Source organism: Crocuta crocuta, unplaced genomic scaffold (genome assembly GCF_008692635.1).
Source record: "Crocuta crocuta isolate KB4526 unplaced genomic scaffold, BGI_CrCroc_1.0 scaffold337, whole genome shotgun sequence".
NCBI classification, from domain to species: Eukaryota; Metazoa; Chordata; class Mammalia; order Carnivora; family Hyaenidae; genus Crocuta; species Crocuta crocuta.
In genome coordinates this window covers 4,682,915-4,709,965 of record NW_027528873.1, presented here as the reverse complement: position 1 = coordinate 4,709,965, position 27,051 = coordinate 4,682,915, and the positions used below count along the sequence as shown (strand labels likewise).

Below are 27,051 nucleotides of genomic sequence, written 5' to 3'. Positions count from 1 at the left end.
TAGTAGCATTTTCAGGGTAAGTTTTAAATTATTATTTTTCTAGAATTGTAATGTAGAAGAGATTCCCTGGTATTTTACATATTCCAGAAACATGTCCGTAACAGTTGATGTTAGATTAATGTTGCAAGCGTTGGAGCACCTGGCTGGCTCAGCTGGTAGAGTATGCGACTCTTGATCACAGAGTTGTGAATTCAACCACCTTGGGTGTAGATATTACTTTAAAAAGAAATAACATCATAACTAACTAACATTGCAGGCCTCAAAACCAATATCTCAAGTTGTAGTATTTGTCATTTTTTTTTTGTCTTTATTTGATCTTAAAAAAGGGTAATGATCCATAAAACAACATAAACATTTGTTAAATAACAGAAAAGTAGTAATTTCAAGTGATCAACATCCACATCTTACTGGGTTTTTAGCACTTATGATTTTTAATTTCTTCTTATAGGCCAAGACCCATGTTCTGGACATCGAGCAGCGACTGCAGGGTGTAATCAAGACTCGAAATAGAGTGACAGGGCTGCCGTTATCTATTGAAGGACATGTACATTACCTTATACAAGAAGCTACTGATGAAAACTTACTATGCCAGATGTACCTTGGTTGGACTCCATATATGTGAAATGAAATTATTTCCAAGAATATGATAATAATCTAAAAATAATGTGTTTGGTATTATTCTGTGATTATATCTATTCAGTTCCAAAGTACAACATAAATAAGTTTCTTTATGTTCTCGGAGCAACTGGTATTAACTCCCTTATTGTTAATAATATTTAAAATAATATATGTTGTTATTAAGAAATAAACTGCTTTCTTTTTAAAAAAATTTTTAATGTTTATTTTTGAAAGAGTATGAGCAGGGTAGGGCAAAAAGAGAGAATATATGTTGTTCATTATAACTTGAGAAATGTAACATCTTAGGTTTTTATGCCCAAAAAAAACGTATTTAAACAAGCCAGCCTAATTTCTTTTTACAACTCTGATTTTCTTGTAAGTACTAGCTAGCATAAGGATTCATTTGAGGGGCACCTGGCTGGCATGTGATCCTTCATCTCAGGGTTGTGAGTTCGAGCCCCACGTTAGGTGTGGAGATTACTTTTAAAAAATAAATAAAACTTTAAAAAAAGTTTTTTAAAAAGGATTCATTTGAACAAAAAGAAACTTATTGAATAAATACCATGGACAAAGCACTATGCTAAATGTATGCACCACGCTACCTCCCCTGCCTCTAGAAATTGACATTCCAGTCTAATGAAACATATAAACATAAAACACACAGCAAGTTCACTTAATACGACTCTCTTTTTGTATGGTTGAAAATATAATAGGAAAAAACATAAATCAAGGAGTATCACTATGAAGAATAAATAATGTAATTTTAAAGATGCTGCCATATTGAGAGTTTACCAGAATACAGAATCTAGTGGAAGACCCTTAAAATTTCGTCAAGATTTTATAATTAAAGATATTTTTATGTTAATTTTTTGTAAATTTTTTGCAGGATATTGAAAATAATTCTCAATACTTGAAAAGTAATGAGGTTATTACATTCAAATGGAAAATTCATTAGAACTTAAGTTCGCTTAATAGAATTATGTTTCTCTGTACAGTTTAGTGTGAAGGGGGGAAAAACGATAAAAACCAGGAGACAGGAATGTGAAAGTAAGTATATAATTACTGTGGGAAACTGGCTGGGAGTGGAGGGGAGTTAGATATTTTCAAATAAATCGGAAAAAAAAGTTTTTAAAAGAAACCTTTTTATAGAGTTATATTCCTCAAAGGAAACAACCTCCCCCTAGCCAAACAAAACTAAACCAATTTCTCAGAGAAATGCCCACCACCCCCCTTGCCAAACAAAACAAACTAAACCAAATCACCAGATGTCTCCAAATCGGTTTTGAAAAATACTGAGATTAGTAATCCCAAGACACAGAAGCAATCAGAACAAAAATGACTGTTCCAAAAATCTTCCAGCAGGCTCGTGAGGTTTTCATACCACTTCCACGTATAAAGTACAGGCAATTTCAATCAACAGGCATTTCCAGAAGTAAGTTTCACACACCAAATCGCCGCCGTGCTCTTAAACGCAACTACCACCGCGCGGCGGCAGCCTGGATTTGAGCCCCGCCCAGGGGATGCGGCCTCGAATCGGCCGCTCTAGGCCCGGCGAGCGCTCTCTATGGTCGGGCGGGCGGTGTGTTGTCATCTGCAGAGCGACGGCCGGAGGCTGCGGCGTAGGCCCCGGTGGGGCGTTTGGTTTCGGTTTGGCCCTGACTGGAATTAGTGTTGACGGTCGAAATGGGAGTCCCCAAATTTTACCGATGGATCTCGGAGCGGTATCCCTGTCTCAGTGAAGTGGTGAAAGAGCATCAGGTGGGTGAGCGAGGGGGCAGCGGCTCAGCAGGCCGAGAACCAGGGGCCCCGCGGCCCTCTCTACCTTGGGACTGGGCTCCCCAGCCTTATCCGGCTCGTCGTCTGCCAGATGAGCAGCGGAGAGAGGGGAAGAGGTTTGAGGATATACTAATGTTCTGAAAGGGGCGAAGACGTAGGTTTCGTTTCTGTGGGCAGAACCACGGGGATCGTGGCAGTTCTGACACTGACAGCTTTGCTGCCGGGCAGGGCCTTCCGCGGTTCCGAAATTAAGTCTTGGGGAGGAACGCTGTAGTGAATTCTTTCCTTTCCTCCTCAGGGAGCTGCGTCTTCCCGTAAAGAGGCAGCAAAGCCGATCCGGTGTCCTGAGTACCTCTCAGCCTCCCCCCTGCCCCCCGAAAGCAACAGACCCACGTACAAACAATAATAACTGCTTCCTCAGTTGTCACCTTGTTTACTTTCCTTTATCAGGACCTGCATCCCACCCCACCCCCAACGCCTAGACTCTTTGACATGGCTGATGGGTCATATTTATGATGCCTTTTGTTACTCTTTTTTGATCATCCCAAAGGCCGCACGAATCCCGAGTTCCAAAAGAATCAAAAATACACTTGAACCTGCAGAGGCAATTATTTGGGGGCTTCCCTGTGCGACTGTGCGTGCGCGCGCGCGCGTATGAGAGGAAGAGAAAAAGAAATGGGATTGCTAGAGCACTGATAGTAGTAGTGGTGTATGGTTTATAATCCAGTATGTAATAATATCCCAGTGCGACGTTTTTGTGTAGGTTCCAAAGATGTTTATGTATTGGAACTGTGGAACGAAATAGCAGGCCGTTATCTATTAGGTAAACTAGACTTTGGGTGTTCTGTTGGTGCTTGTCACATTTAATGATTTGGGTAGATCTCTTGTCCATTTTGTATTTTACAGGAAAAAAAAGTTTTGATATTTGCATAGCTAATTGAATCAGTTCTGATAACATTGTATTAATAGTGGGGGGGGTTAATCCAGCCAAAATCATCATGCTGTTTATTAAATTATGGTTTAATCTTTTAAAAAGTACTGTAAGCATAAAGGTAGGCTTAAATTTCCAGAAGGGATTTTTTTGTTGTTGGAGTCCAGTCAGTTTTGGTATATGAAGAAAAGCTTAACAAAGAATTCCAAAACAATAGTTTATCTTTAATTTTTTGAAACATGGATGGAGTCAGATTTAGGGAGACATTTCTTTCCAGAGAAGAGAGTTAAAAAGGGTTGCTAAGTACATTGCTGAAATGGAGACAACCAACTTTGGCTTTTCCCAGGTCATTCATTCAACAAATAGTTGAGTGCCAGCCATGCATCAGTCACTTTATCTCCGAAGTGAAAAAATGTGATTGTTACTCGGATTGGCTACATGACATAATTTGTTCAGTAATAGTTTTTACTCTGTACTCTTTGGTACAGAATTTGGTTTAGTGAAACTGTCTGGGATTCTTACCGTCCTGAGGATTTTTTTTTCTTTTACTGAAAAACAAAAAATCTCTTAAAGGCAATTTTATGATAGATTTAAAAAGGCTAAAAACTTGGTTTATCAAAGTGTTGTCTTTCAAAACTGTTTGATTTGTGTAGTTAACAACAACAAAAAAGAGCAAATGTTGTAAAGAGTTACCAGCTACTCTCTTAAGCAATATTTAAAAGTGGTTAGCCTAGGTACGTCACAGTGATTCAGAGTCTAGCCCTGGGAGGAAGGGGTTGGGAGGAGGAGGAGTATGTTGTCGGAAGATGATGGTGCTGATGGTAACAGCATAGTTTTTGGTCTCTCTGAATCCTCACATAAAAACAAATCAAGTAGGTAGCAGAGTTTTAAATTTATGGAACGTTTATGACCACGTAACATTGTATCCTTATGAACCCAAACACAACTAGGTGGGGACAAAATACTAATTGCTTCTAGACCCAGTTGGGTGTTGGCATCCCTGCAAGAGGAAGAAGGAAGCAATGCAGCAACAGCTGATGGACCAGAGAACAGGAGAACTACACAATATTCGCTAAAAATATGTAGGCCAATTACATATTTACAAATACATAGTATTTGTATGTATTTGTAACTAAGGGGTTTTAAAGGATAGGACTAATTGGCCTCCTGTGAACTCTCATAACTGACTTGCCAAGGCATCATTCTGAGGCAAATATAGTAAAGGATAAAACAGATATGCTCCCTATACAAGAGCAGACACTTGAAAATGGAAATGTCAGCTTCTGTTGCCTTCTACACAATTTGTAGCAAAATGCATACAGAAGATTGGCTTTAAAATTGCAGCTCTAGGGGCACCTGGGTGGTACAGTTGGTTGAGCCTCCGACTTTGGCTCAGGTCATGATCTCACAGTTCGTGGGTTCAAGCCCCATGTCAGGCTTTGTGCTCATAGCTCAGAGCCTGGATCATGCTTTGGATTCTGAGTCTCGCTGTCTCTATCTGCCTCTCTCCCTCTCTCTCCCTCTTTCTCAAAAATAAATAAACATTTAAAAAGTATTTTTAATTAAAAAAATAAAATTGCAGGGTCTAGCATAATAGTGTTCATGCACTTAACACTACCAAATTGCACTTAAAAATGGTTAAGATGGCTGGGACACCTGGGTTGATCAGTCAGGTGTCCGAACCTTGATTTTGGCTCAGGTCATGATCTCATGGTTCCTGAGTTCAAGCCCCACTTTGAGCTCTGTACTGACAGTGTGGAGCCTGCTTGTGAGTCTGTCAGTTTCTCTCTCTCTCTCTCTCTCTCTTTCTCTTTCTCTCTTTCTCTCTCTCTGACTCTTCCCCATTTGCTTTCTCTCAGTGTCTCAAAATAAATAAACTCTTAAAAAAATGGTTAAGATGGTAAATTTTATGTTATGTATATTTTACCCCAATTTTAGAAATTGAAGGCACTAGAGTATGCATTATGACAGGAACAAAGGGGGCCACAGTTGTTGAGAGAGTAGAGGTTTACATATTAAAGTACTATAGTACATAAACAGATACACAGTATGGCTTTGGTATTAAAACTCCATTGGAGGGTAGTGATTAGGAAAAAAACAGCATAAAGAACTACCTGGAAGAGGTGCAGTGATGAAAGAAAGATTAAGAAACACTGCTCTAGTGCAGTTCAGCTTGGTTTAAAATTTAGCTCCAACACTTTACTAGCTATGGGTGAGTGACTCAGTCTTGTGACTCAGTTTTCTTAACTACAAACTGGAGATAAGAAGGCTAGGATTGCTATGATTACATAAGTGAATGCACATACAGTTGACTCAAACCCCCACACAGTTGAAAATCCAAGTATAACTTTGACTCCCCAAACTCAACTGCTAAGAGCCTACTGTTGACTAGAAGCCTTACTGATAACGTAAACAGTCAATTAACACATACTCTGTATGTTAAATGTATTATATACTGTATATAATAAAGTAAGCTAGAGAAAAGAAAATGTTAACAAAATCATAAGGAAAATACATTTACAGTACTGTACTGTATTTATTGGAAAAAAATTCACATATAAGTGGACCCATGCAATTCAAATCTATGTTGTTAAAGGGTTAACTGTAAAGCGATTAAATCTGTCTGGTACATGGCAAGTGCTTAACAGGTCAGCTATTACAATAGCACTGTACGAATTGTAATCACAAGGAGAACTGCATAGGTTACAAGAGCTTATAATCTTGGTTGTATGACCTTTGTTTTGTAAGGTTAAGTTTTCATCATATATCATCACACAACTTCATCTCTACTTTTGTGGTACATAATAGATCTTAAGTACATTTATTGAGTGAATGAATTTACTAACCCTAGCATATTATATAACATATAAAGAAGACATAGTATATAAAAACATTGCATATTAAAATATACGTCATATAATTACGTTTTTAAACATGCATATTAAAAAATGAAGCAACAAAATCTTGGGGTTAAGATAAGTAGGATTAAAGAAATGAGAAAAAAGAATTGCTAACAGCTCTTTTGAACAGCCAGTCAAATTATATCTTGTTTTTATGAAAAAGGCATTTTTCAACAGGACTAAATAGGATACAAAGTTATACTAACAAAAAGAAACTAGTGTTTTGAGAAAATTAGATACTTAACCACAATTTAAAGCATTGTGAATGCATATTCAAAGTGAGTGAGTGTTGGGGCGCCTGGGTGGCTCATTCAGTTCTATGCAGGTCATTGATGCCAGGGTCATAGGATCAAGCCCTGTGTCGGGCTCTGAGCCGAACATAGAGCCTACTTAAGATTCTGTCTCTCTTCCTCTGCTCCTTTCCCCAATTCATGTTTTCTGTCTCTAAAATAAAATTTTAAAAAAGTGAGTGTTATACATGTGCTGTCACATTCAATAAAGGCAGAGCTTCGTTTTTTTATTATTAAATATTTTTATTTGCTACTGTGTGTCAGGCAGTGTGCCAACAGTTCTAAACATGACCAAATGCTTAAGTGTAATGTCTGTCCTTTCCTGCTAGCAGGACATTACATTAAACGTTTCAACAAAAATATATAAAGCATGTAAATATATGTGCCTGGCATTCTTGTATGCATTGGGAACACAAAAATAAGATATGGCATAGAAAAAGAAGCATCATTTCCCCTTGGGTGAGTAAGGGAAAGCTTCCAAAGATACTTGAGCTGGATCGGGGCGCCTGGTGGCTTAGTCGGTTAAGCATCCAACTTCAGCTCAGGTCATGATTTCACAGTTCATGGATTTGAGCCCCTGGTCAGGCTCTCTGCTGACAGCTCAGAGCTTGGAGCCTGCTTCGGATTCTCTATCTCATTCTCTCTCTGTCCCTTTCCTGCTCATGCTCTGTCTCTCTCTGTCTCTCAAAGATAAATGTTAAAAAAATTTTTTTTGAAGAGCTGGATCTTGAAAGTTGAGTCAAAACCTACGAGAGCAGTGGAAGAAAGAGCAAAAGGAAAAAGTGTTTCAGGAAGTAGAAGCAGCATCTGTAATGTCATAGGGGTTTGCAACAGCCCAACATATTTAGGGCTTTCTAAGTAATGTACTGTATGTAGTTAGCTGTAGAATATATGTGGAATCAGGAAAGAATATGGAATTGGTGGGAGAGAGAACAGCCAAATCATACAGAACCTTTTGTGGCTTTAAAGGTTTATAGTATCATGTGGTAAGTAAGTAAGGAAGCAACATAATCAGATTATGTTTTGGAAAAATGGCCAAGCTGTGATGAGATAAAAAAACGAAACAAACAGTCCCGTTAGAAAACTGAGGGCTTAAACTAAGGAAAGCAATCTGGAGTTGGAGAAAATGATGAGATTGCCTGAGACAATGGGAGTGGTTAGGAAGGTCGGATGATAGGAACATTTCGGAAGTTAAATTTAGAAAACCTCAGTGACTAATTAGATAGAAGCTTGAGGAGAGGTGAAAATATAAGATAACCTCAAACTTCTAATTTACAGATGTAACAACTCAGTATTTTGTTTTTCCTCCCAAGCTGTATTTAAATTCCTGCTAGTTAACATACCATACAGTATTAGTTTCAGGTGTAGCATTTAGTGATTCATTACTTCTGTACAACACCTGGTGCTCATCACAAGTGCACTCCTTAATCCTCATCACCTTTTTCACCCATCCCCCCATCTATCTCCCCTCTGGTATCCCTCAGTTCTCTGTAGTTAAGAGTCTGTTTCTTGGTTTGTCCTCCCTCCTCCCGCCTCAGTATTATATATTTGTGAAGGAGCAAGATTCTATTGCATGTTCTCATTTTCTTCACTGAATTAGCCAATGATTACTCAATCATTATGTATTTTCCTTACTAATCTGAAACCTAAGAGAATTTTTAAAATTTCTTTTCTAAAAGGACGATTAGTTTTTTTGCACATTATAAAGGTTGTGCTCATTATGTAAAGATTAATATAATACAGAAAGATATAAAAGCAAACTCTGAAATTCCATCATCCAGAGTTAACTATCACTAACATCTTATTTCTATGTACTCCCAACCTTTATATGCAAATACACATGTAGATCAATATTTTCTCTAAATGAGATAATAATATACCTGCTATTTTATAGGCTACTTTTGTCATTTGACCATCAGTATTATACACACTAAATGTCAAATATGAATCTATATCATAGTTTGTAATTGCAGTGTAGTAGTCCACAATGATGTACCATCATGATGATGATGTGCCGTCATCAATTTTCTGTTATTAGGTGTTTTAATTTCATTTTTTATCTTTCCCAAACAGTACTGTCTTTAATATTCTTATGCTTACATCTTTGTGCATATATATTTTTTTTATTTCTCAGAATAAATTTCCATTAGTAGAAATCCTGGGTTAAAGATGTATGTAGTTCAGATTTTGATACATACTTTCATATTAGTTACACCAATTTCTATTCCCATCCAGAGTACTGGATGTAAAAGCCATTTCTTGGGGCGCCTGGGTGGCTTAGTCCTTTAAGCGTCCAACTTCGGCTCAGGTCATGATCTCACGGTTCGTGGGTTCGAAACCCACATCAGGCTCTGTGCTGACAGCTAGCTCAGAGCTTAGAGCCTGTTTCAGATTCTGTATCTCCCTCTCTCTCTGACCCTCCCCTGCTCACGTTGTCTCTTAGAAAAAAAAATTAAAAATTAAAAAATAAAATAAAAACCGTTTCTCCCCCTCTTTTCTAGCTCTGTGATTTTTCTCTTCTGTAAAATGGGGAATATAAATATTTCTCTTTTATTTTATCATAATTTAGTGAGATAATGAATATAAATATTCAGCCCAATGTTTGGCACCTAATAATAAGTGCTTAATAAATGCCAGGTATTACTTTTAATAACTTATGAAATATCCATTTCCCCAAAACCTTGCCAGTAACTAACATCATTCTTTCTAATCTTTGCTTACATGATCAGAAAAATGATATATATTTTTTAATATTCATTTATTTTTGAGAGAGAAAAAGACAGCAGTAGAGGAGCAGAGAGAAACAGAGACACAGAATCTGAATCAGGCTCCGGGCTCTGAGCTGTCAGCATAGAGCCTGACATGGGGCTGGATCCACGGACTAGAAGTTCATGACCTGAACTGAAGTCTGATACTCAACGAACTAAGCCACCCAGGTGCCCTGGAAAAATATGATCTATTATTTTAATTTGAAATTTTGAGATGTTGAACATCTTTGCATATGTTTATCAGACTTTAGTGTCTCTTCTTTTTTGAATTGCTGTGAATTTTCCATGCTTTTAAAATTTGCTCTTTTTCTCACTTACATTTGAGGATTTTTTGTATATTGGGAATGTGGACTTATTCCTGATATATAAGCATTTGCCTGCATTTTGTTATTTTCGATTGGTCTTGTTTTTGGCACTTTTTTTTAACCCTATAAAAATATATTTTTAGATTGTCAACTTCACCATTTGGTTTATGATTTCTAGCTTTCCCCACCCTAAAATTATCAAAATATTTATATATAATTTTTTTACTTATATTTCTCACATTAAAATTTTTAACCTTTCTGCAATTTATTCTAAGGTAAAATACAGTTGTGTTTTATTTCCAAATGGTTTGTTAGGTGCCCCAACCCTTTCTTTAGCTGGTTTAAAATGCCTCTTATATACTACATTTCTGTGTACACTGAGCTACTTCTCAATTATTTGGTTCAGTCAAACCTTTATAATTCTTAATATATAAAGCAAATTTCCTTCATTACTTTTTAATGTTTATTTATTAGAGAAAGACAGAGTGCGAGCAGGGGAGAAGCAGAGAGAGGGAGAAACAGAATCTGAAGCAGGCTCCAGGCCCTGAGCTGTCAGCACAGAGCCCAAAATGGGGCTCAAACCCTTGAACCATGAGATCATGACCTGAGCCGAAGTCGGACACTTAACCAACTGAGGCACCCAGGCACACCTCCTTCATTACTTTTTAATATTCTTCTTTGCATGTTTATTCTCCTAGGGAAAGTGGAATCACTTGGTAAAGTACCCCCACCCCCTCAAAAAAAACTTTGAGATTTTGATCAAGGTTTTCAGATTTCTTGAAGCAAATAGTAAATCTTGAATGTACTTTTAAAGCCTCATCATCGGGCACCTGGGTGGCTCAGTAAGTTAAGCATCCAACTTCAGCTCAACACATGATCTTGCAGTTCACGTGTTCGAGCCCTGCATCAGGCTCTGTGCTGACAGCTCAGAGCCTGGAGCCTGCTTCAGATTCTATGTCTCCCTCTCTGCCTCTGCCCTGCTCATGCTTGTGCTTTCTCTTTCTCTCTCTCTCTCTCTCAAAAATAAATAAACATAAAAAAAATTTTTAAAACTCCATGATCACAATTGTCATTTCATTTTTTTTTGAGATTGTACTGAGNTTATCTGATATGTCATTTGCAACTATCTTTTCCCATTCCGTTGGTTGCCTATTAGTTTTGTGGGTTGTTTCCTTTGCTGTGCAGACAATTGTCATTTCATTTGAGCCTGTTACTCAACAAGGGCATTTACATCTTTTTAATGTGATACCTAGTACATAAAATACTTTAGTAAGTAAGACAGACTACTCTGAAATTCTTTAATTACATTAAATATTCCAACTATTAAGTTGTGCCCATTTCATTTCCTTGTCAGTGTGTATTTGTTTCAGTAGTGCTCCCCTTACTTGCTTACAAACATTTAAATAAAGGAAAAATAAATGAGAACCAGAACCATGAAAGTTTTTTTTATAAAAAGTAGACAACCGTTAGCCAAAGTGTAGAAGATTTTTAATCCACATATCAAAAACAGATCAGTTTTCAAAGTTTCCTGTATTTCTTGGCATAATCTATGATCGAATCAGTGACTCTCCGTGAAACCATACCATATATATGTGTATGTATGTGTGTGTATATAGTTTAAATAAGGCCTTTAAATCATTTGTAAAACCTTTTAATGACCGTGTACAAACGGCCTTTTAAATGGGCATTATATTACCCATTTATAGAGGAAATTGAGGCTTTGAGAAGTTGATGGCAAGCTAGTAGTAGAGTACCAATTACCATGCGGTATTTTCCCATGTTATCTTATTTTAAATAGGTAGATCATTTCCTGACAGTAAATTTGATCATTTTTGGTACATTATATAGCCGTATAATATTTCTCCATCTTACCAATTTCTCCTATTCATTTTTTTCTTTACTTTCTTTATTCAACTATGATTGTTTTCTTAGTTTTTATATAGTAAGAATGCCTCTATATCCTGCTTTTTATCAGGTGTTTTTCCTAGTTGCTTAGATACCCATTGTTGATTATAGTAATGATTTCCATCATTTTTCTTTGTTTTTTAGATTCCTGAATTTGACAACTTGTACCTGGACATGAATGGAATCATACATCAATGTTCCCATCCTAATGATGATGATGTTCACTTCAGAATATCAGACGATAAAATCTTTACTGATATTTTTCACTACTTGGAGGTGTTGTTTCGCATCATTAAACCTAGAAAAGTGTTCTTTATGGCTGTTGATGGTGTGGCTCCTCGAGCAAAGATGAACCAGCAGCGTGGGAGGCGTTTTAGGTAAAACATTTGTGGTTTATTTGAGAATACTATTTAGATTGATAAAATGTATTTTTTAAAGATAATTGACTTAATGCAGTGCATGTTTCTTTTCTGCCTAAATTCCCCCAGAATTGGAAATAACTGATTATGTCACACTTTATCAATCAAGTAAACAAATTAGTAGTGAAAGTGTCATTCTCAAAACTATGTTGGGCTGTATAAAGTTACTGTCATTCCACAGATTTTAAAACTTCTTGATAATAGCAGTACAATTGACCCTTGAACAATACAGTGGTAAGGGGCACCAATCCCCGCAAAGTCAGTAATGTGCATATCACTTGACTTCCCCAGAACTTAACTACTAATAGTCTACTGTTGACTGGAAGCCTTAGCAATAACATAAACAATAAACACATATTTTATGTTATATGTTATATGTATTACATACCATATTTGTACAATAAAGTAAGCTTAGAGAAAAATATTTTTAAGAAAATCATAAGGAAAATAGATTTACAGTACTGTACTGTATTTATTGAAAAAAATCAATGGGAGCACCTGGGTGGCTCAGTCGGTTAGGCATCTGACTTCAGCTCAGGTTGTGATCTAACAGTTCGTGATTTCAAGTCCCATATCAGCCTCTCTGCTGTCAGCATGGAGCCTGCCTCAAATCTCTGTCTCCCTCTTTCTTCCCCTCCATACCTTACTCAGTGTACTTTCTCTCTCTCTCTCTCTGTCTCAAAAATAAACACTAAAAAAAATCTGTGTACAGTGGACCCACACAATTCAATCCTGTGCTGTTCAAGGGTCAACTAGTAGAGAAAGCTCTGCAAGTAGTCTGCCCTGAACTAGAGAACTACGGGGTGAAATGAGAGATTATTCTAATGGAAACATCATTGACAATTTAATTCAACAAACATTTGTTAAATGCCCAAACCGTGGGCTAGATGCTGACTCTGATTGAGCATTGGTCCAAGTTAGATAGATAGGCAAGTGAGACTAAAAGGTGATTGATCGAGTATGAGAGGAGAGCTGAGTTAGAACATTTGAGGTATTATCAGCCCCAGTTATGTGAGTTTGATAGTAGGAAAAGTAAAAATGAGCAGAGGTACATAAAGTCAAAATCCTGAGCATGTGGAATAGTTTTTAAAAACAATGAGATCATTTGTGAGTAGAATAAGTAAAGACAGTTGATAGAATTGATGGAAAGAAACCCTGAGTCCAGCGTGTGATGGGTTTTTAGCATAATGAATTCTTTCATCACAACAGCAGGTAAAGGAGTGGAAAGGGCACCTGTGAATCAAGTATGGAAATCATCAAGGAAGATGAGAGTATACCTTGGAGAAGGCTAGCAATGAGAATGGGAAAAGGATGGAAAAATACTGATTTAAGTATCAAAAGAGAAAAGATATTGAAGATACTGGAACAACTGTAAAATCTTTTTTTTTTAAATATTTATTTTGAGAGAGAGAGACAGCATGGTGCATGCGAGGTGAGAGAAGGACAGAGGGAGAGGAAGAATCACAAGCAGGCTCCATGCTGACAGCACAAACCGTGAGATCCTGACCCAAGCCAAAATTAAGAGTCTAGACGCTTAACTGATTGAGCCACGCAGGCACCCCCTGTGAAATCTTTTTTTTTTTTTTTAAGTTGCTTTACTTATTTTGACAGACAAAGAGAGCAGAGAATCCCAAGCAAGCTCTGCTGTCAGCGCAAAGCCCGACGCAGGGCTAGAACCCACAAACCATGAGATCACAACCAGAGACAAAACCAAGAATCGGACGTTCAACCAACTGAGCCACTCAGGCACCCCACCTTTAAAGACAAGGACCATGTGTTAGTAAATTTAGATTGTCAGGTACCACCCTAGACTTACTTAATTTGAATCTCTGAAAATTAAGCCCTGGAAACTATTTTTACCAGACTCCCCTAGTATTTGTTAAACTAGTTTGGGGGAACTACTGGTCTAGAAAATGTAGTGTTGAGAAAGGATTATATAAGCCCACTATATCATTTTTCAGCTGCAGAAATAGAAACTTGGCTATTTTAAGCAGAAGGGGATATAATACAAAAAATTAAGAGCTTATAAAAATCATTGTAAGAGCAAAAAGGATGGGAATTTAGGTGAGCCTTCAAGAGTGACTCAGAACAGCACTATAGAACTGACCCACCAGTGGTGCTATTACTACAACATTCAGGAAGATGAGTTCAGAGGCCCCCACCAGAACAGGTGGTTCCAGGAGTGTATTCCTTTATCTGTGATCCAGGGATTAAGAATGTATACCTGATGGGGCGCCTGGGTGGCTTAGTCAGTTAAGCGTCCGACTTTCGCTTAGGTCATGATCTCACGGTTCGTGGGTTCGAGCCCCGTGTCGGGCTCTATGCTGACTGCCAGCTCAGAGCCTGGAGCCTGTTTCAGTCTGTGACTCCCTCTCTCTCTGACCCTCCCCTGTTAACGCTGTCTCTCTCTCTCTCCTAGAAATAAATAAAACATTAAAAAAAAAAAAAAAAGAAGGTATACCTGAATTATTGGCTCCAAAATTACATCACTTTAGTTGTAATTCAGCAATCAAGAAGTCACCACTGTATCTGTTTGCTCCAGAGCCCAGTGTTCCTGGTAGATCTGCACCTTGCTTCTCAGCACCTACAAAACTACTGAATATTGAGAACTCTTTCACTATTGGTGAAATACACATACCCCATAAACCCAGTGCCTCAACAGTCATAACAGACTTCACCACACAGCACTTCCACCCTTCTAAATCTTTTATGGAGATGTCTGACTGACAGAATCTAAGTTATATCCATTCACCTAGTGGCAAGGAAGCCTGAGAATTTAATCTTTTAGCTTTCTAACCTCTCCCAGTATCAGAAGACAAACTAGGAGAATAAAATGGATGTTGAGGGCCAATCCACCATAGCCCTCAAAAGCATTTACTAAATATTGTGCTGACATTGAGTGCTCCATGTTTCCCTGAAATCCTACAATCAGCTTTTTCTCATATTCCATAGAGACTATTTTCCCCATAATCTTTAATTACATATAATCTTTCTGCATCTCTTACTCATTTTAAAATCTGCTGCTGTCTGGCTTTCATCCCTAGCACTAAAACTCCCTTACAAGATTATGAATAGACTGTATAGCTAAATCTAAAGAAGAATTCTCTATGTATATGACTTTGTTTATCTACAGTTTTTAACAGTGTTAACCATTCTTTCTTGAAATTCCTTTCCTTGACCTTTATGTAACCACACTCTCTGAATGCACTTTCTTGGTCTCCCTGTTCGCTTCTTCTGCCTTTTTCTTAAATACTGATTTTTCTTAAGGTTTTGTTGTTGGTCCTGAGTGATCCTATCCAATGGTTTTAATTACCGTGTCTATACTGATAACTCCCAAATTTATCTTCCTGGTGGATATCTCTCTCCAGAACCCCTATATATCCAAATTTCTCCTTTCAGATACTATAGATACATTTCAGGCTTAACATGTTCAGAACTGAACTCCACTTCAAAACTGCCTTCCTTCTGCTTCCTTTTTCAGTGAATGAATGGTAACACCATGCAAATAGCTGGTCAGCCAGAAAGTCCCAGGAGCAATTTGGACTACTTCTTCCTCATTCTCCACACCTAATTCCTGTTTATCCAGTCTCTTAAATTTGTCATATATATTTACTTGTTTTCATCTTTACTGCTACTATCTCAGCCTAGGCTACCATAATCTTCCCCCTAGATTGCTTCAGTAGTCTTTCCTTGTCCCTGTCCCATGCATTCTCTATAATGTAGCCACAGTAGACATTATGGCTGTTAAGTTTTCTGTCTCCCAACTAGAGTGTAAGCTCTGTGAAAATAGGAATCTTTGCTGTTATATCCCCAAAACTTGTCACATAGTAACATTGAATAATTATTTGTTCAATCACAGGAAGGAAGGGGAGAAAAGAGCAAAGAATGGCTTCTATTGGAGAAATGACAAATAAGTTGATATCTTCATAGTTTTTGTTATTTTGAAGGGGTTAGTAAGAGAGAGAAGTTACATATGAAGAAGAGTTTATCACAGACAGTTCTGCAGGGCACAGTAGATAGAGGTTGTAGTAAGTACATAAAGCAGAGCTTCCTAACATAAATGCCACATGGTTTATACTGTGTGCCACAGACAGGAGAAGCAAAAACAGGAATTGGGATGCCTGTTTTCAAATCTAGGTCTGTCTGACTCTAAAACTCAAGTTTTTTTCAGTAAATCCTGTTGCCTCAAAAATGAGACAATTTTGGCAAGTCATGATGCCATTAATGTTATTAGACTTTGATTAAAAAAAAATTTTTTTTTAATGTTTTATTTCTAGGAGAGAGAGAGAGACAGCGTGAGCAGGGGAGGGTCAGAGAGAGAGGGAGTCACAGATTGAAACAGGCTCCAGGCTCTGAGCCGGCAGTCAGCACAGAGTCCGACGCGGGGCTCGAACCCACAAACCGCGAGATCATTACCTAAGTGAAAGTCGGACGCTTAACCGACTAAGCCACCCAGGCGCCCCTAGACTTTGATTTTAAATGTTTTTTATGAGGAAACCCAAATTGCACCCAATTGTAATTGCAATTTTAAAATTATTTTTATGTAATATTCTTAGAGATCATTTTAATAATGTACTTCCTGTTTGATATTATTATTCAGTGTAAAATGTATGTATAATGAATGCTTAATGCTCTAGTTTTGAGCTTATTTGTATACTTTTGAGTTATGTTAAGGAAAGAATTATAAGTATTTGTATTGTTCTGGATCAGTTTCAAAAGAATTACTTTGGGGCACCAGAGTGGCTCAGTTGGTTAAACATCCAACTTCAGCTTAGGTCATGATCTCTTGGTTTGTGAGTTTCGAGCCCCATGTAGGGCTCTGTGCTGACAGCTCAGAACCTGCTGCCTGCTTAGATTCTGTGTCCCTCTCTTGTTCTGCTCCTCCCCCACTCATGGTCACTCGTTCTCTCTCAAGAATAAATAAACATTAAAAAAAAATTTTAAAGAACTACTTTGTAAATATATGTAAAAAATATTTGTAAAAATTTGTCAATTTTATAGTGTTGTAATGTTCTCCTATAGTTATCTGAAAAACTCAATTCTTTAAGTAAATAACAATTCTGCGGCTCATCTTTATCATTATAATCATTTCAAAACTTGTGTTATGTTTCGAACCTCAAATTGGTTAATTAATATTTTAGTTTAAAAAGTGTCTAAATAACAGTTTGTTTTATGTAAAAATCTGTGCTTTTTCCTAAAACCCTTAAGATATTTTTTCCCTTAACATTTAAGGTCCGCAAAAGAGGCAGAAGACAAAATAAAGAAGGCGTTAGAAAAAGGAGAAACTCTTCCTACAGAGGCCAGATTTGATTCCAACTGTATTACACCAGGTAAATTCACTGAGAGAAAAATTCTAAGAGATTTAAATGTAAATGTAAATTTTTTTCAGATGTATTCTAGTCTGTATTTTGTCCTTAAGAGTCCATTTGCGGTTTTCCCAGTTGTGTCTCCTCATGAGATATCTTGATTACCTTGATAATAAGTGCTCCTCTAAAGACCCACAGTAGGGATTTACAGATGTTGATAAAAAGCAGCTGTGGACAGGACTGTCCCAGATGAACACCCTTCCAAACATAGAAGGATCTTACAAGATCCATCATACTCCCACCATTAGTATGAAAACTGACCCAGTGAAATTGAGTCATGTTCATGGACCTGGCTTGTTGTTTTTGGGATAAGAAACCCATTCTCCTAGTCCAGAGCACTTACTATTGTATTTCTTAAAGGCAGTCAAAAATTCTGTGACTTTAAGAATAAATGAATTTATCAGTATTATAAGTTTAATATAACTTTTATATGCAACAACATTCTTTGTACTTACTAGAGCTTGTCTAACACATTATCTTCTTTTACTTTGAAAAAATCTTAAAATCTCATTTTCTCATGACTTCTTTACTAACTATGGTAATTTTGTCTTTCATTTAAGTGTTCTTATCATACATTGCTTGATTTAATAACCAGTTTTATCCTGATGTGGTTTAAGACTGTGTTGCCTTTGACTATTGACCCTCTGGACTTTTCCTGAATAACTGTAAATTCAGTTTCCAGAATAATAATTTTCCAGGTAAACAGTAATAATAATAATAGTTGTTATTGTTGTTGTTATTAGCAATCTGACTAAAACTACAGGCCTTAAAAAACATTCAGAAGCCAGCAGAGGAAATAGAAGATTGAGGTCATTAGAGAGTTGAAACTCTGCCCTTGTGTGAAGATACTGAAACATACTTCTGAGGCAGTCGTAACATTTCTTGATTTACCTACATGAAATTAACTTCATTTTACAGTGAGCAGTGAAATGAGAAGCAGTTGTAATATTTTCTAGGGAAAGGTACAAAATTACTTGCTTTTAAAGATAAGCATGAGGGTTTTTCCTTTGGAGGAATACCTAGGTATTTCCTGGACACTCAGATCTAATTTCATGTTGTCTCTGGGAACTCACTCTTTTTTATGTCTCTCTCAGATTAAACTTTTTATTTTTATTTTTTTCAGATTAAACTTTTTAAAACTTTTTATTTATAGGGACTGAATTCATGGCCAGGTTACATGAACACCTGAAGTATTTTGTAAATATGAAAATTTCTACAGATAAGTCGTGGCAAGGAGTTACCATCTACTTCTCAGGCCATGAGGTTATTATCGTTTTTTATTTAAAGATATTTTTAAATTTAATATTCTAACGTATAGTATATTACCACATTTTTTTTTAAACACATATTTAGACTCCCGGAGAAGGAGAACATAAAATCATGGAATTTATCAGATCTGAGAAAGCAAAGCCAGATCATGATCCAAACACCAGACATTGTCTTTATGGTTTAGATGCTGACTTGGTAGGTATAACATTTGTTTTTATTATAACCTTATGCCATTGTAGTTAAATATCTAAGAGACTTCTATAAGAAGCTTTCTGGCTGTAGAAACAAATATTGGAGACATGATAATGATTGCTACTTCTGCTATTAGCAAAGTTCAAAACAATTAGAAAATGAAGTCTTTTGGGACACCTGGATGGCTCAGTCAGTTAAGCATCCAAACCAAAACATTCGGTTTTCGCTTAGGTTATGATCCCACAGTTCAAGAGTTCAAGTCCCATATCAGGCCCTGTGCTAACAGTGCAAACCTGCTTAGGATTCTCTCTTGCTCTCTCACTCTACCTCTCCTCCACTCGCATGCGCACCCTCTCACAAAATACATAAATAAAATTTAAAAAAAACCTCTTTTGCCGTAATTTATGATCAGCAGGTCTCTATAATTTTCACACTTGGCTGATCCTAGTGCTATGAGTACTCTGCTGTGATCAGGGTAGAGGGGGCTTTTTAACCTCATGCTTGATACATAACTTTTAATAAGACCTGATCTGATAACTCCATGACCCAAATAACTTTACTTTTTTTGTTTAAACTTTTTATTATGGAAATTTTCAAACATAAAGTACAGAAGATAATACAATGAAACTTTATATAGCCTTTATCCACCTTAAATAATTTTCAACCTAAAATAAATACTCTACCTTAAATATTATATAATTTTCCTTTTCTTATCCCTAGCCATCTATTTCCTTTCTCCTACTTCGCTTGACTCTTGAAGTATATTCCAGGCATTATATCATTTAATCTTTCTCTAAAGGAGAAGAGCTGTTTAAAATAAATAACCACAATGCCATTATCCTACATAAAAATTAGCAATCACTGTTTAATATACAAATAACCATTTGGTATTCACATTTTCCTGATTGCTTCAGAAATGTTTCATCTTGTTTTGTATGAATCAAGAATGAAATAAACAATATATGTTTATATATATATTGGTTGATATGTCTCACTAGACTATTTGAATGACTTACTTTGGACATTAGAATACTATATGAGAGGGGCACCTGGGTGACTCATTTGGTTCAGCATTCCACTTTTGATTTTGACTCAGGTTGTGATCTCAGGGTTGTGAGATTGAGCCTGCATTTGGCTCAGTGCTTGTACAGAGTCTGCTTAAGATTCTCTCTCTCCCTGACTCTGCCCCTACTAACCTTGTGCATGCACTCTCTTTCTCTAAAATAGAAAAGGAAAGGAAAGAATACTATAATACTATATGAGAAAATTAAATGAAAATGACCTTTTCTAGGTGTTTTTCTTTAAATTTTCACATGGTAGAGGTATTCTGTCCTCCAGAAGAATCTTACATTCCTCTATCATGGAAAGCTACAACTTCTAATTTCTTACCCATTTTCCCCATGGCACATGGAAAGGTGTGAAAACCTAGAGAAGGTTTTGGGGATTTTTGTGGGGGGTGGGCAGAGTGGCAGTTACAACGGTGATGTCAGTCTAAGGTAAACATTTTTTCTTAGAAAAATACATTCATTTTAGCCCATTCATAACTTGGGAGTGGACCAAATTTTGATATTTATATAATGTGCTGATGTTTTTATTAAATAAGCATCTTTTTTCTACATAGAAATGTTTTTTATTTAATTGCTTTTATGAACCTGATACTATAAAAAACAAGAGAATAGAAACAGTTTTTAATCATTTTTCAACAGATCATGCTTGGATTAACAAGTCATGAGGCACATTTCTCTCTTTTAAGAGAAGAGGTTCGGTTTGGTGGCAAAAAGACACAAAGGTAAATCATACTGCATATATGTTAAAAGAAAGAACAATTAAATTAAGAATAATGGCCATTTAACAGATAAATGATCTGTAAAGAGTTTCTCCCATTCATTTTTATTCTGCTGATAGTGTCATTTGATGCACAAAATTTTTAATTGTGACAATGTCCATTCTGTTTTTTCCTTTGTTGCTTGTACTTTTAGTGTAATATCCAAGAAATTGCCAAATCTAATGTCATAATTTGTTTTCCCATTTTAGGAGTTTTGTAGTTTTAGCTCTTACGTTTAGGGCTTTTGTCCATGTTATGAATTACTATATTTTGTAAAAGGGCCAACTTCATTCTTTTGCATGTGGATATCCAGTTTTCCCAAAATCATTTGTTAAAAATACTGTCTTTTCCCCATTGAGTGGTCTTGGCACTGTGGTCAAAAACCACTTGACCATATATGCAAGGGTTTATTCCTGGGCCCTGTATTCTATTCAGTTGATCTCTATGTTTGTCTTTATGCCTTACCACCATATTTTTATTACTGAAGCTTTGTAGTAAGTTTTGAAATCCGAAAGGGTGAGACCTCCAACTTTGTTTGCCTTTTTCAGGATTACTTTGACTGTTTGGGTTCTCATGAGCTTAATAATTTTTAGGATGGATTTTTTATTTGTGTAAAAAATGTTATTGGGATTTTTTTTTTGTTTGTGTGGAAAAATGTGATTGGGATGGCATTGATTCTGTACTTCCTTTGGGTGCTATTTACAGTTTTATAGTAAGTCTTCCAATTAATCAGTGCAGAATGTTTTCCAATTATTGTGTCTTCTTTAATTTCTTTTGGAGGTGTTTTATAGTTTTAATATATAAGCCTTGCTCTGTGGTTTTTTTATTTGTTTTTGCTTTTATTTAAAAAAATGTTTTGATGGGGGCGCCTGAGTGGCTTAGTCGGTTAAGCGTCCGACTTTCGCTTAGGTCATGATCTCACGGTTCGTGGGTTCGAGCCCCGCGTCGGGCTCTGTGCTGACTGCCAGCTCAGAGCCTGGAGCCTATTTCAGAGTCTGTATCTCCCTCTCTCTCTGACCCTCCCCTGCTCGCACTGTCTCTCTCTCTCTCCTAGAAATAAATAAAAATATTTTTTAAAAAATGTTTCGATGTAGTCACTATTTNCTCTCTCTCTCTCTCTCCTAGAAATAAATAAAAATATTTTTAAAAAAATGTTTCAATGTAGTCACTATTCTGTACATTACATCTCCAGGACTTAATTATCTTAAAGTTTTCACCTTTTGGCCACCTTCACCCATTTTGCCTAGCCCTCACTTTTCTACCTCTGGGACCCATCTTTCTTCTCTATCTATGATTTTGGGTTTTTTGCCTCTATTTTTTTTTCTTTTGCCTCCTTGGTCAGACAGTTTCTTCCTAAATTTTTACTCTTTTGAGTGGTATTCTAAATAGAATTGTTTCTTAATTTCTTTTTTGGATTGTTTTTGCTGGTATGTAGAAACACAGCTGATTTTCATGTGTTGATCTTGTATCCTGCAACTTTTGTGGATTCTGTGGGATTTTCTGTATATGGAATCATGGCATCTGTAAACAGAGATAATTTTACTTCTTTTTCAGTTTGTATTGCCTCTTATTTCTTTGCTTGCCTAATTGCCCTGGCTAGGACTTCCAGTATTGTGTTGAAGAACTATAGTGAAAATGGGCATCTTTGTCTTGTTCCTGATCTTAGGAGGAAAGCTTTCAGTCTTCTACCATTGAATATGATATTAGATTGGTGTTTTCCATAAATTCCTTTGTTCATGTTTAGGAAGTTCCCTTCTTACTTGACTAAGTACTTTTATCATTGAAGGGTATTGAATTTAACAAATGTTTTCTTTGCTAGTTAATGGTATGGTGTTTTTTCCTTTGTTTATTAATGTGATCTATTACATTGATTTATTTTCTTACATTGAGCCATCCTTGCATTCCTGGGATAGATCCACTTGCTCATGATACATAATTCTTTTAAAACACTATTGTCAGTTTAGGGATGCCTGGTTGGCTCAGTCGGTTAAGTGTCAGACTTCCAGCTAAGGTCATGATCTCCTAGTTCGTGGGTTCAAGCCTCACATCAGTCTCTGTGCTGACAGCTCAGAGCCTGGAGCCTGCTTCGGCTTCTGTGCCCCCCTCTTTCTCTGTCCCTTCCCTGCTCGCACTCTGTCTCTCTCAAAAATTAATAAGCATTAAAAAATTTTTAAATGCTACTGTCACTTTATATTCTTACTTCTGGTTAAGCTTGGAGTACTGGCCAGTAACTAGGAATATAGGTCCCTATACCAAGCCCGGGAAAGATAAGAAGAAAGGAGTGATGAAGATTCATCATTGAAGCCTTTGTCTGTACTGCAGTAGGCAGAAAAGTATATATACTCATTTATATGTATGCCTTCTGCTTGTGGCCAGCCTTCAATGGTCCAGATCCCACTGCTTCCTTAAATCAGTTATCTATTATTTAGGCCTTCTTCATCCTAAGAATCGTTCCATAGAAAGCATCATGCAGACTAATTATTTTGAACTTTATGTTATATCTATTATAATTATACTTTTATCTTTTATCTTTAGCTACCCTGCAGCTTTCATATAAATTACATGCCTAGATTTTAAGGATTAATTATCTTCTAATGATAAGTTTTATTTTAAGCTTCACTGCATTTTTTAAATTGAACCTTAAAGATGTAACTAACTCTATATTGATCATCTGACTGATTACAGGGTATGCGCACCAGAAGAAACCACATTTCACCTCCTACACTTGTCTTTAATGAGAGAGTATATTGACTATGAGTTTTCATTATTGAAAGTAAGTATTAATATAGCTCTGGTACAAAGAAAATGTGCAAGCAAGAATTTCCATACAAGTTGACTTTTTTCCATTTTGCTATAGGACAAGATCACATTTAAATATGATATTGAAAGGATAATAGATGATTGGATTTTGATGGGATTTCTTGTTGGCAATGATTTTATCCCTCATCTACCTCATTTACATATTAATCATGATGCACTGCCTCTTCTTTATGGAACATATATTACCATCCTGCCAGAACTTGGTGGTAAGAAAAGTTTAATATTATTTTGAAAAGGCTACTTTAATTTAGCACTCAGCTAACCCTAAAAATGTCACTCAGTTTATTAGATTATTGCATGCACAGCTAACGTAGGGAAAAAATTGGGAGTTTCCTTTGGTCTAAGGCACTAAGCTCTGAGGTTGTAATTTTCAGTGGTTCACAAGAAAAGAAAATGACAAGAGTTAAGCAGCCTCATTTATCGATACCTAACTAATCTCTGCCTTTGATTATTTAAGAAAGATGTACACTGAGGGAAAGAGAAGCACCTGAGTGGCTCAGTCAGTTAAGCGTCCAACTTCCACTCAGGTCATAATTGCACAGCTCCTGAGTTCAAGCCCTCCCATCAGTCTCTGTGCTGACAGCTCAGAGCCTAAATCCTGCTTCACATTCTGTGTCTCCCTCTCTCTCTGTCCCTCCCCTACTTGTGCTCCGTCTCTGTCCTCTAAAAAGTAAATATTAAAAAAAATTAAAATGAGGGAAAGATTTTTCAATTAAAATGAGAAATTGATAAACAGTGGAGAATGCTGAATAAAATGGACAACAGAATAGCAGGGCATTAGTTCTTCTCAACTTAACATATCAAATAAGTAATCTGTATAGATTCTAGAACATATTTAATTTAACAAATGTTGGAAATGTAGGAGGATTATTATGTGAACCTGGAATTTATTTTGCTTTAGTTCTTACGTATTTTATATTATAATAACATGAAGCTCACAGAAACTAGTACCAGTTATATTGCCCAACATTTGAGTGTTTTTCTTGATTAGTTGAATGTCAACATGAAACATTTTGTAAAAAAGAATTTTATAGAATTGTTTCAAAAAAATAACATCAGCTTTTAGTAGATATTTAGTTTTTGTTCCTTTTAGGTTATATTAATGAAAATGGATATCTCAACTTACCTCGATTTGAGAAATACCTTGTGAAACTGTCAGACGTAAGTAACCAGGTATTATTTTCCTGTTCCAGGATAGCTATAAATGGTCAGAAACCAATTACATAGTACTTAAAGAAAAAGTTTTGGTACTTTTACTCCAATTGATCATTCTTAATAGTTTCACCTAAATTATCTTTATTTTTATTTGCTTTTTTATTTTAATTTTCATAATAGTAGATGAAGTCCTCGTGTGCATAAAAAAGAAACATTCTTTGATTTCCTATGCCCCATAAGTAGCAACAGTTTCATTTGTATTCTTTCAGACATACTTCAGTTATTTTTAAATGAATTTAAATATTTTTGTATAGTTTGATCGGGAACACTTCAGTGAAGTTTTTGTGGACCTAAAGTGGTTTGAAAGCAAAGTTGGTAACAAGTACCTCAATGAAGCAGCAGGTGTCGCAGCAGAAGAAGCCAAGAGCTACAAGGAAAAGAAAAAAGCAAAGGTATCTATTTCTTAGGTGTCCTTTCGTGTTTTTAGCTGTTAAACTAAACTGATATTCTATGCTCCTCACTTTTCTTCTTATTTTTGGAGTTGCCTCATTTCATTTCGTTTCTTATCTTTTTCTATGGAACATTTAAAAATCTGGTTTCTTCTCTATTAGATCCTATCATTTTGTTGTTGTTTTTATTTATTTCTGAGAGAGAGAGAGAGAGAGTGTGTGTGTGTGTGTGTGTGTAACCAGGGGAGGATCAGAGAGATAGGGAGACACAGAATCTGAAACAGGCTCCAGGCTCTGAGCTGGCTGTCAACACAGAGCCCGACGCGGGAGGCTCGTACCCATGAACTGTGAGATCATGACCTGAGCCGAAGTCGNAATAAATAAAAATCAACTTCTCTCTTTTTTAATGTTTATTTTATTATTTTTTAAATTATTTTTTTAATGTTTATTTTTGAAGGAGAGAGAGAGACAGAGCTCAAACGGGGAGAGAGGTGGAGATAGAGGGGGACACAGGATCTGAAGCAAGCTCCAGGCTCTGAGCTGTCAGCACAGAGCCTGAAGCGGGGCTCGAACTCACAAACAACAAGATCATGACCTGGGCCGAAGTCAGACACTTAACCGACTGAACCACCCAGGTGCTACAATGATTATTTTTTTTTGAGAGAAAGAAAGAACATGAACAGGGGAGGGACAGAGAGAGAGGGAGACACAGAATCTGAAGCAGGCTTCAGGCTCTGAGCTGTCAGCACAATGCCCAACATGGGGCTCGAACTCACAAGCTGTGAGTTCATGACCAGAGCCAAAGTCAGACTCTTAACCGACTGAGCCACCCAGGCACCTCTAAAAATCAACTTCTTATTTTCACCTTTGAAAAAGAACATTCTGTTTTCTTTGCTCATCCATTCTATTAGTAAGTGTAGCAAAACTTCTAAATATAATTGCCCAAAAAATTAGTTACCTTTTGTAAAATGTGGGTACTTATATAACATTTAATATTGAGATGTTAACTAGATCAGTGATTTTTCTATAGAAATATAAAATATAACCATAGGCTAGATTAGGAGAAATTATTACACAGTATGTAATAAATACTAGGTGTTCAATAAATTAATGATTGAGTCATTTAGAATATGCTAATACCCTATAAAACATCACTAATAAACTTAAGGAATGTCTTATGTGTATTAGTGTGGAAAATAAACCTCTTCTGAAGCTTTCTGAACTTTGGAAGCTTTTGGGTTCTGATAAAATTGAGGAGTTTCCTGCACTCTCCTTTCTATACTGGTTCTATTTAGGTTCAAGCTTAGTAACTCTTGCTCCAGAAAGAGCAGTTACCCTGATTTTCTCTAATGTATTCCTAATTGGTTAGCTTTCCTCATTGGAACTTAAGAGCGGTCAGTTTGCATTCTACTATGTTATTTCTCTTAAGAGAACAAGCTCAGCAACTTTTTGGGAATCTGTACTCAAAAAATTACACCTCAGTAATCCCTGGCTCTACCCGTCTCAACTCCTTCCTTAAGCTTCCCAAGTCTTCAGGCTTATGTAGTTAACATTAGGGACACTGACACAGAGGAACTAGAAGAAAAGCCCAAGCCCAGGAAGTTAGCAGAGGCCTTAGTTTGGATAAACAAAAGGGAATGGGGATAAGGGAATAGGAAGAACTAATGAGAGTCCCTGGCAGTAGATAGGCAATCAGAAAATAAAAGAGAGAAAAGTTGAGATCATAAGGGAGGAAAAACAGATGGGCAGGATGTGATGAAATAAGAGAACTATAGAAAAGCAAGTGAGTTGCATGAGAGAAAAATTTAGAAGTGGAGAATAGTTAACAGTTATAAAAATGACGGAATCCAGGGGGCACCTGGGTGGCTCAGTTGGTTAAGACTCCAACTTTGGCTCAGGTCATGAGCTTATTGTTTGCGAGTTCCAGCCCCACACTGGGCTCCGTTCTAATAGCTCAGAGCCTGGAGTCTGCTTCAAATTCTGTGTCTCCCTCTGCTCCTCCCCTGCTGTGCTTGGTCTCTCAAAAATAAATAAATAAACATTTTAAAAAGGTAAAAAAAAAA

At 36.6% G+C, this 27,051-nt stretch overlaps 2 protein-coding genes across 2 annotated transcripts in view; both read left to right on the top strand.

Annotated features, from left to right (window-relative positions):
- Positions 1-1,021, top strand: part of ATR (ATR checkpoint kinase) — a 99,929-nt gene extending 98,908 nt beyond the window's left edge. The window contains exon 47 of the mRNA XM_077756727.1: positions 449-1,021. Within this exon, the coding sequence (XP_077612853.1) occupies positions 449-622 (174 nt within the window). The 3' untranslated portion in view covers positions 623-1,021. The remainder of the gene's footprint in view (positions 1-448) is intronic.
- Positions 1,022-2,226: 1,205 nt separating this feature from the next.
- Positions 2,227-27,051, top strand: part of XRN1 (5'-3' exoribonuclease 1) — a 113,220-nt gene continuing 88,395 nt past the window's right edge. Inside the window, exons 1-10 of the mRNA XM_077756726.1 lie at positions 2,227-2,376; positions 11,638-11,870; positions 17,145-17,242; positions 18,432-18,541; positions 18,632-18,742; positions 20,446-20,528; positions 23,250-23,337; positions 23,422-23,590; positions 24,478-24,545; positions 24,854-24,991. Coding sequence (XP_077612852.1) covers positions 2,302-2,376; positions 11,638-11,870; positions 17,145-17,242; positions 18,432-18,541; positions 18,632-18,742; positions 20,446-20,528; positions 23,250-23,337; positions 23,422-23,590; positions 24,478-24,545; positions 24,854-24,991 — 1,173 coding nt within the window. The 5' untranslated portion in view covers positions 2,227-2,301. The remainder of the gene's footprint in view (positions 2,377-11,637; positions 11,871-17,144; positions 17,243-18,431; positions 18,542-18,631; positions 18,743-20,445; positions 20,529-23,249; positions 23,338-23,421; positions 23,591-24,477; positions 24,546-24,853; positions 24,992-27,051) is intronic.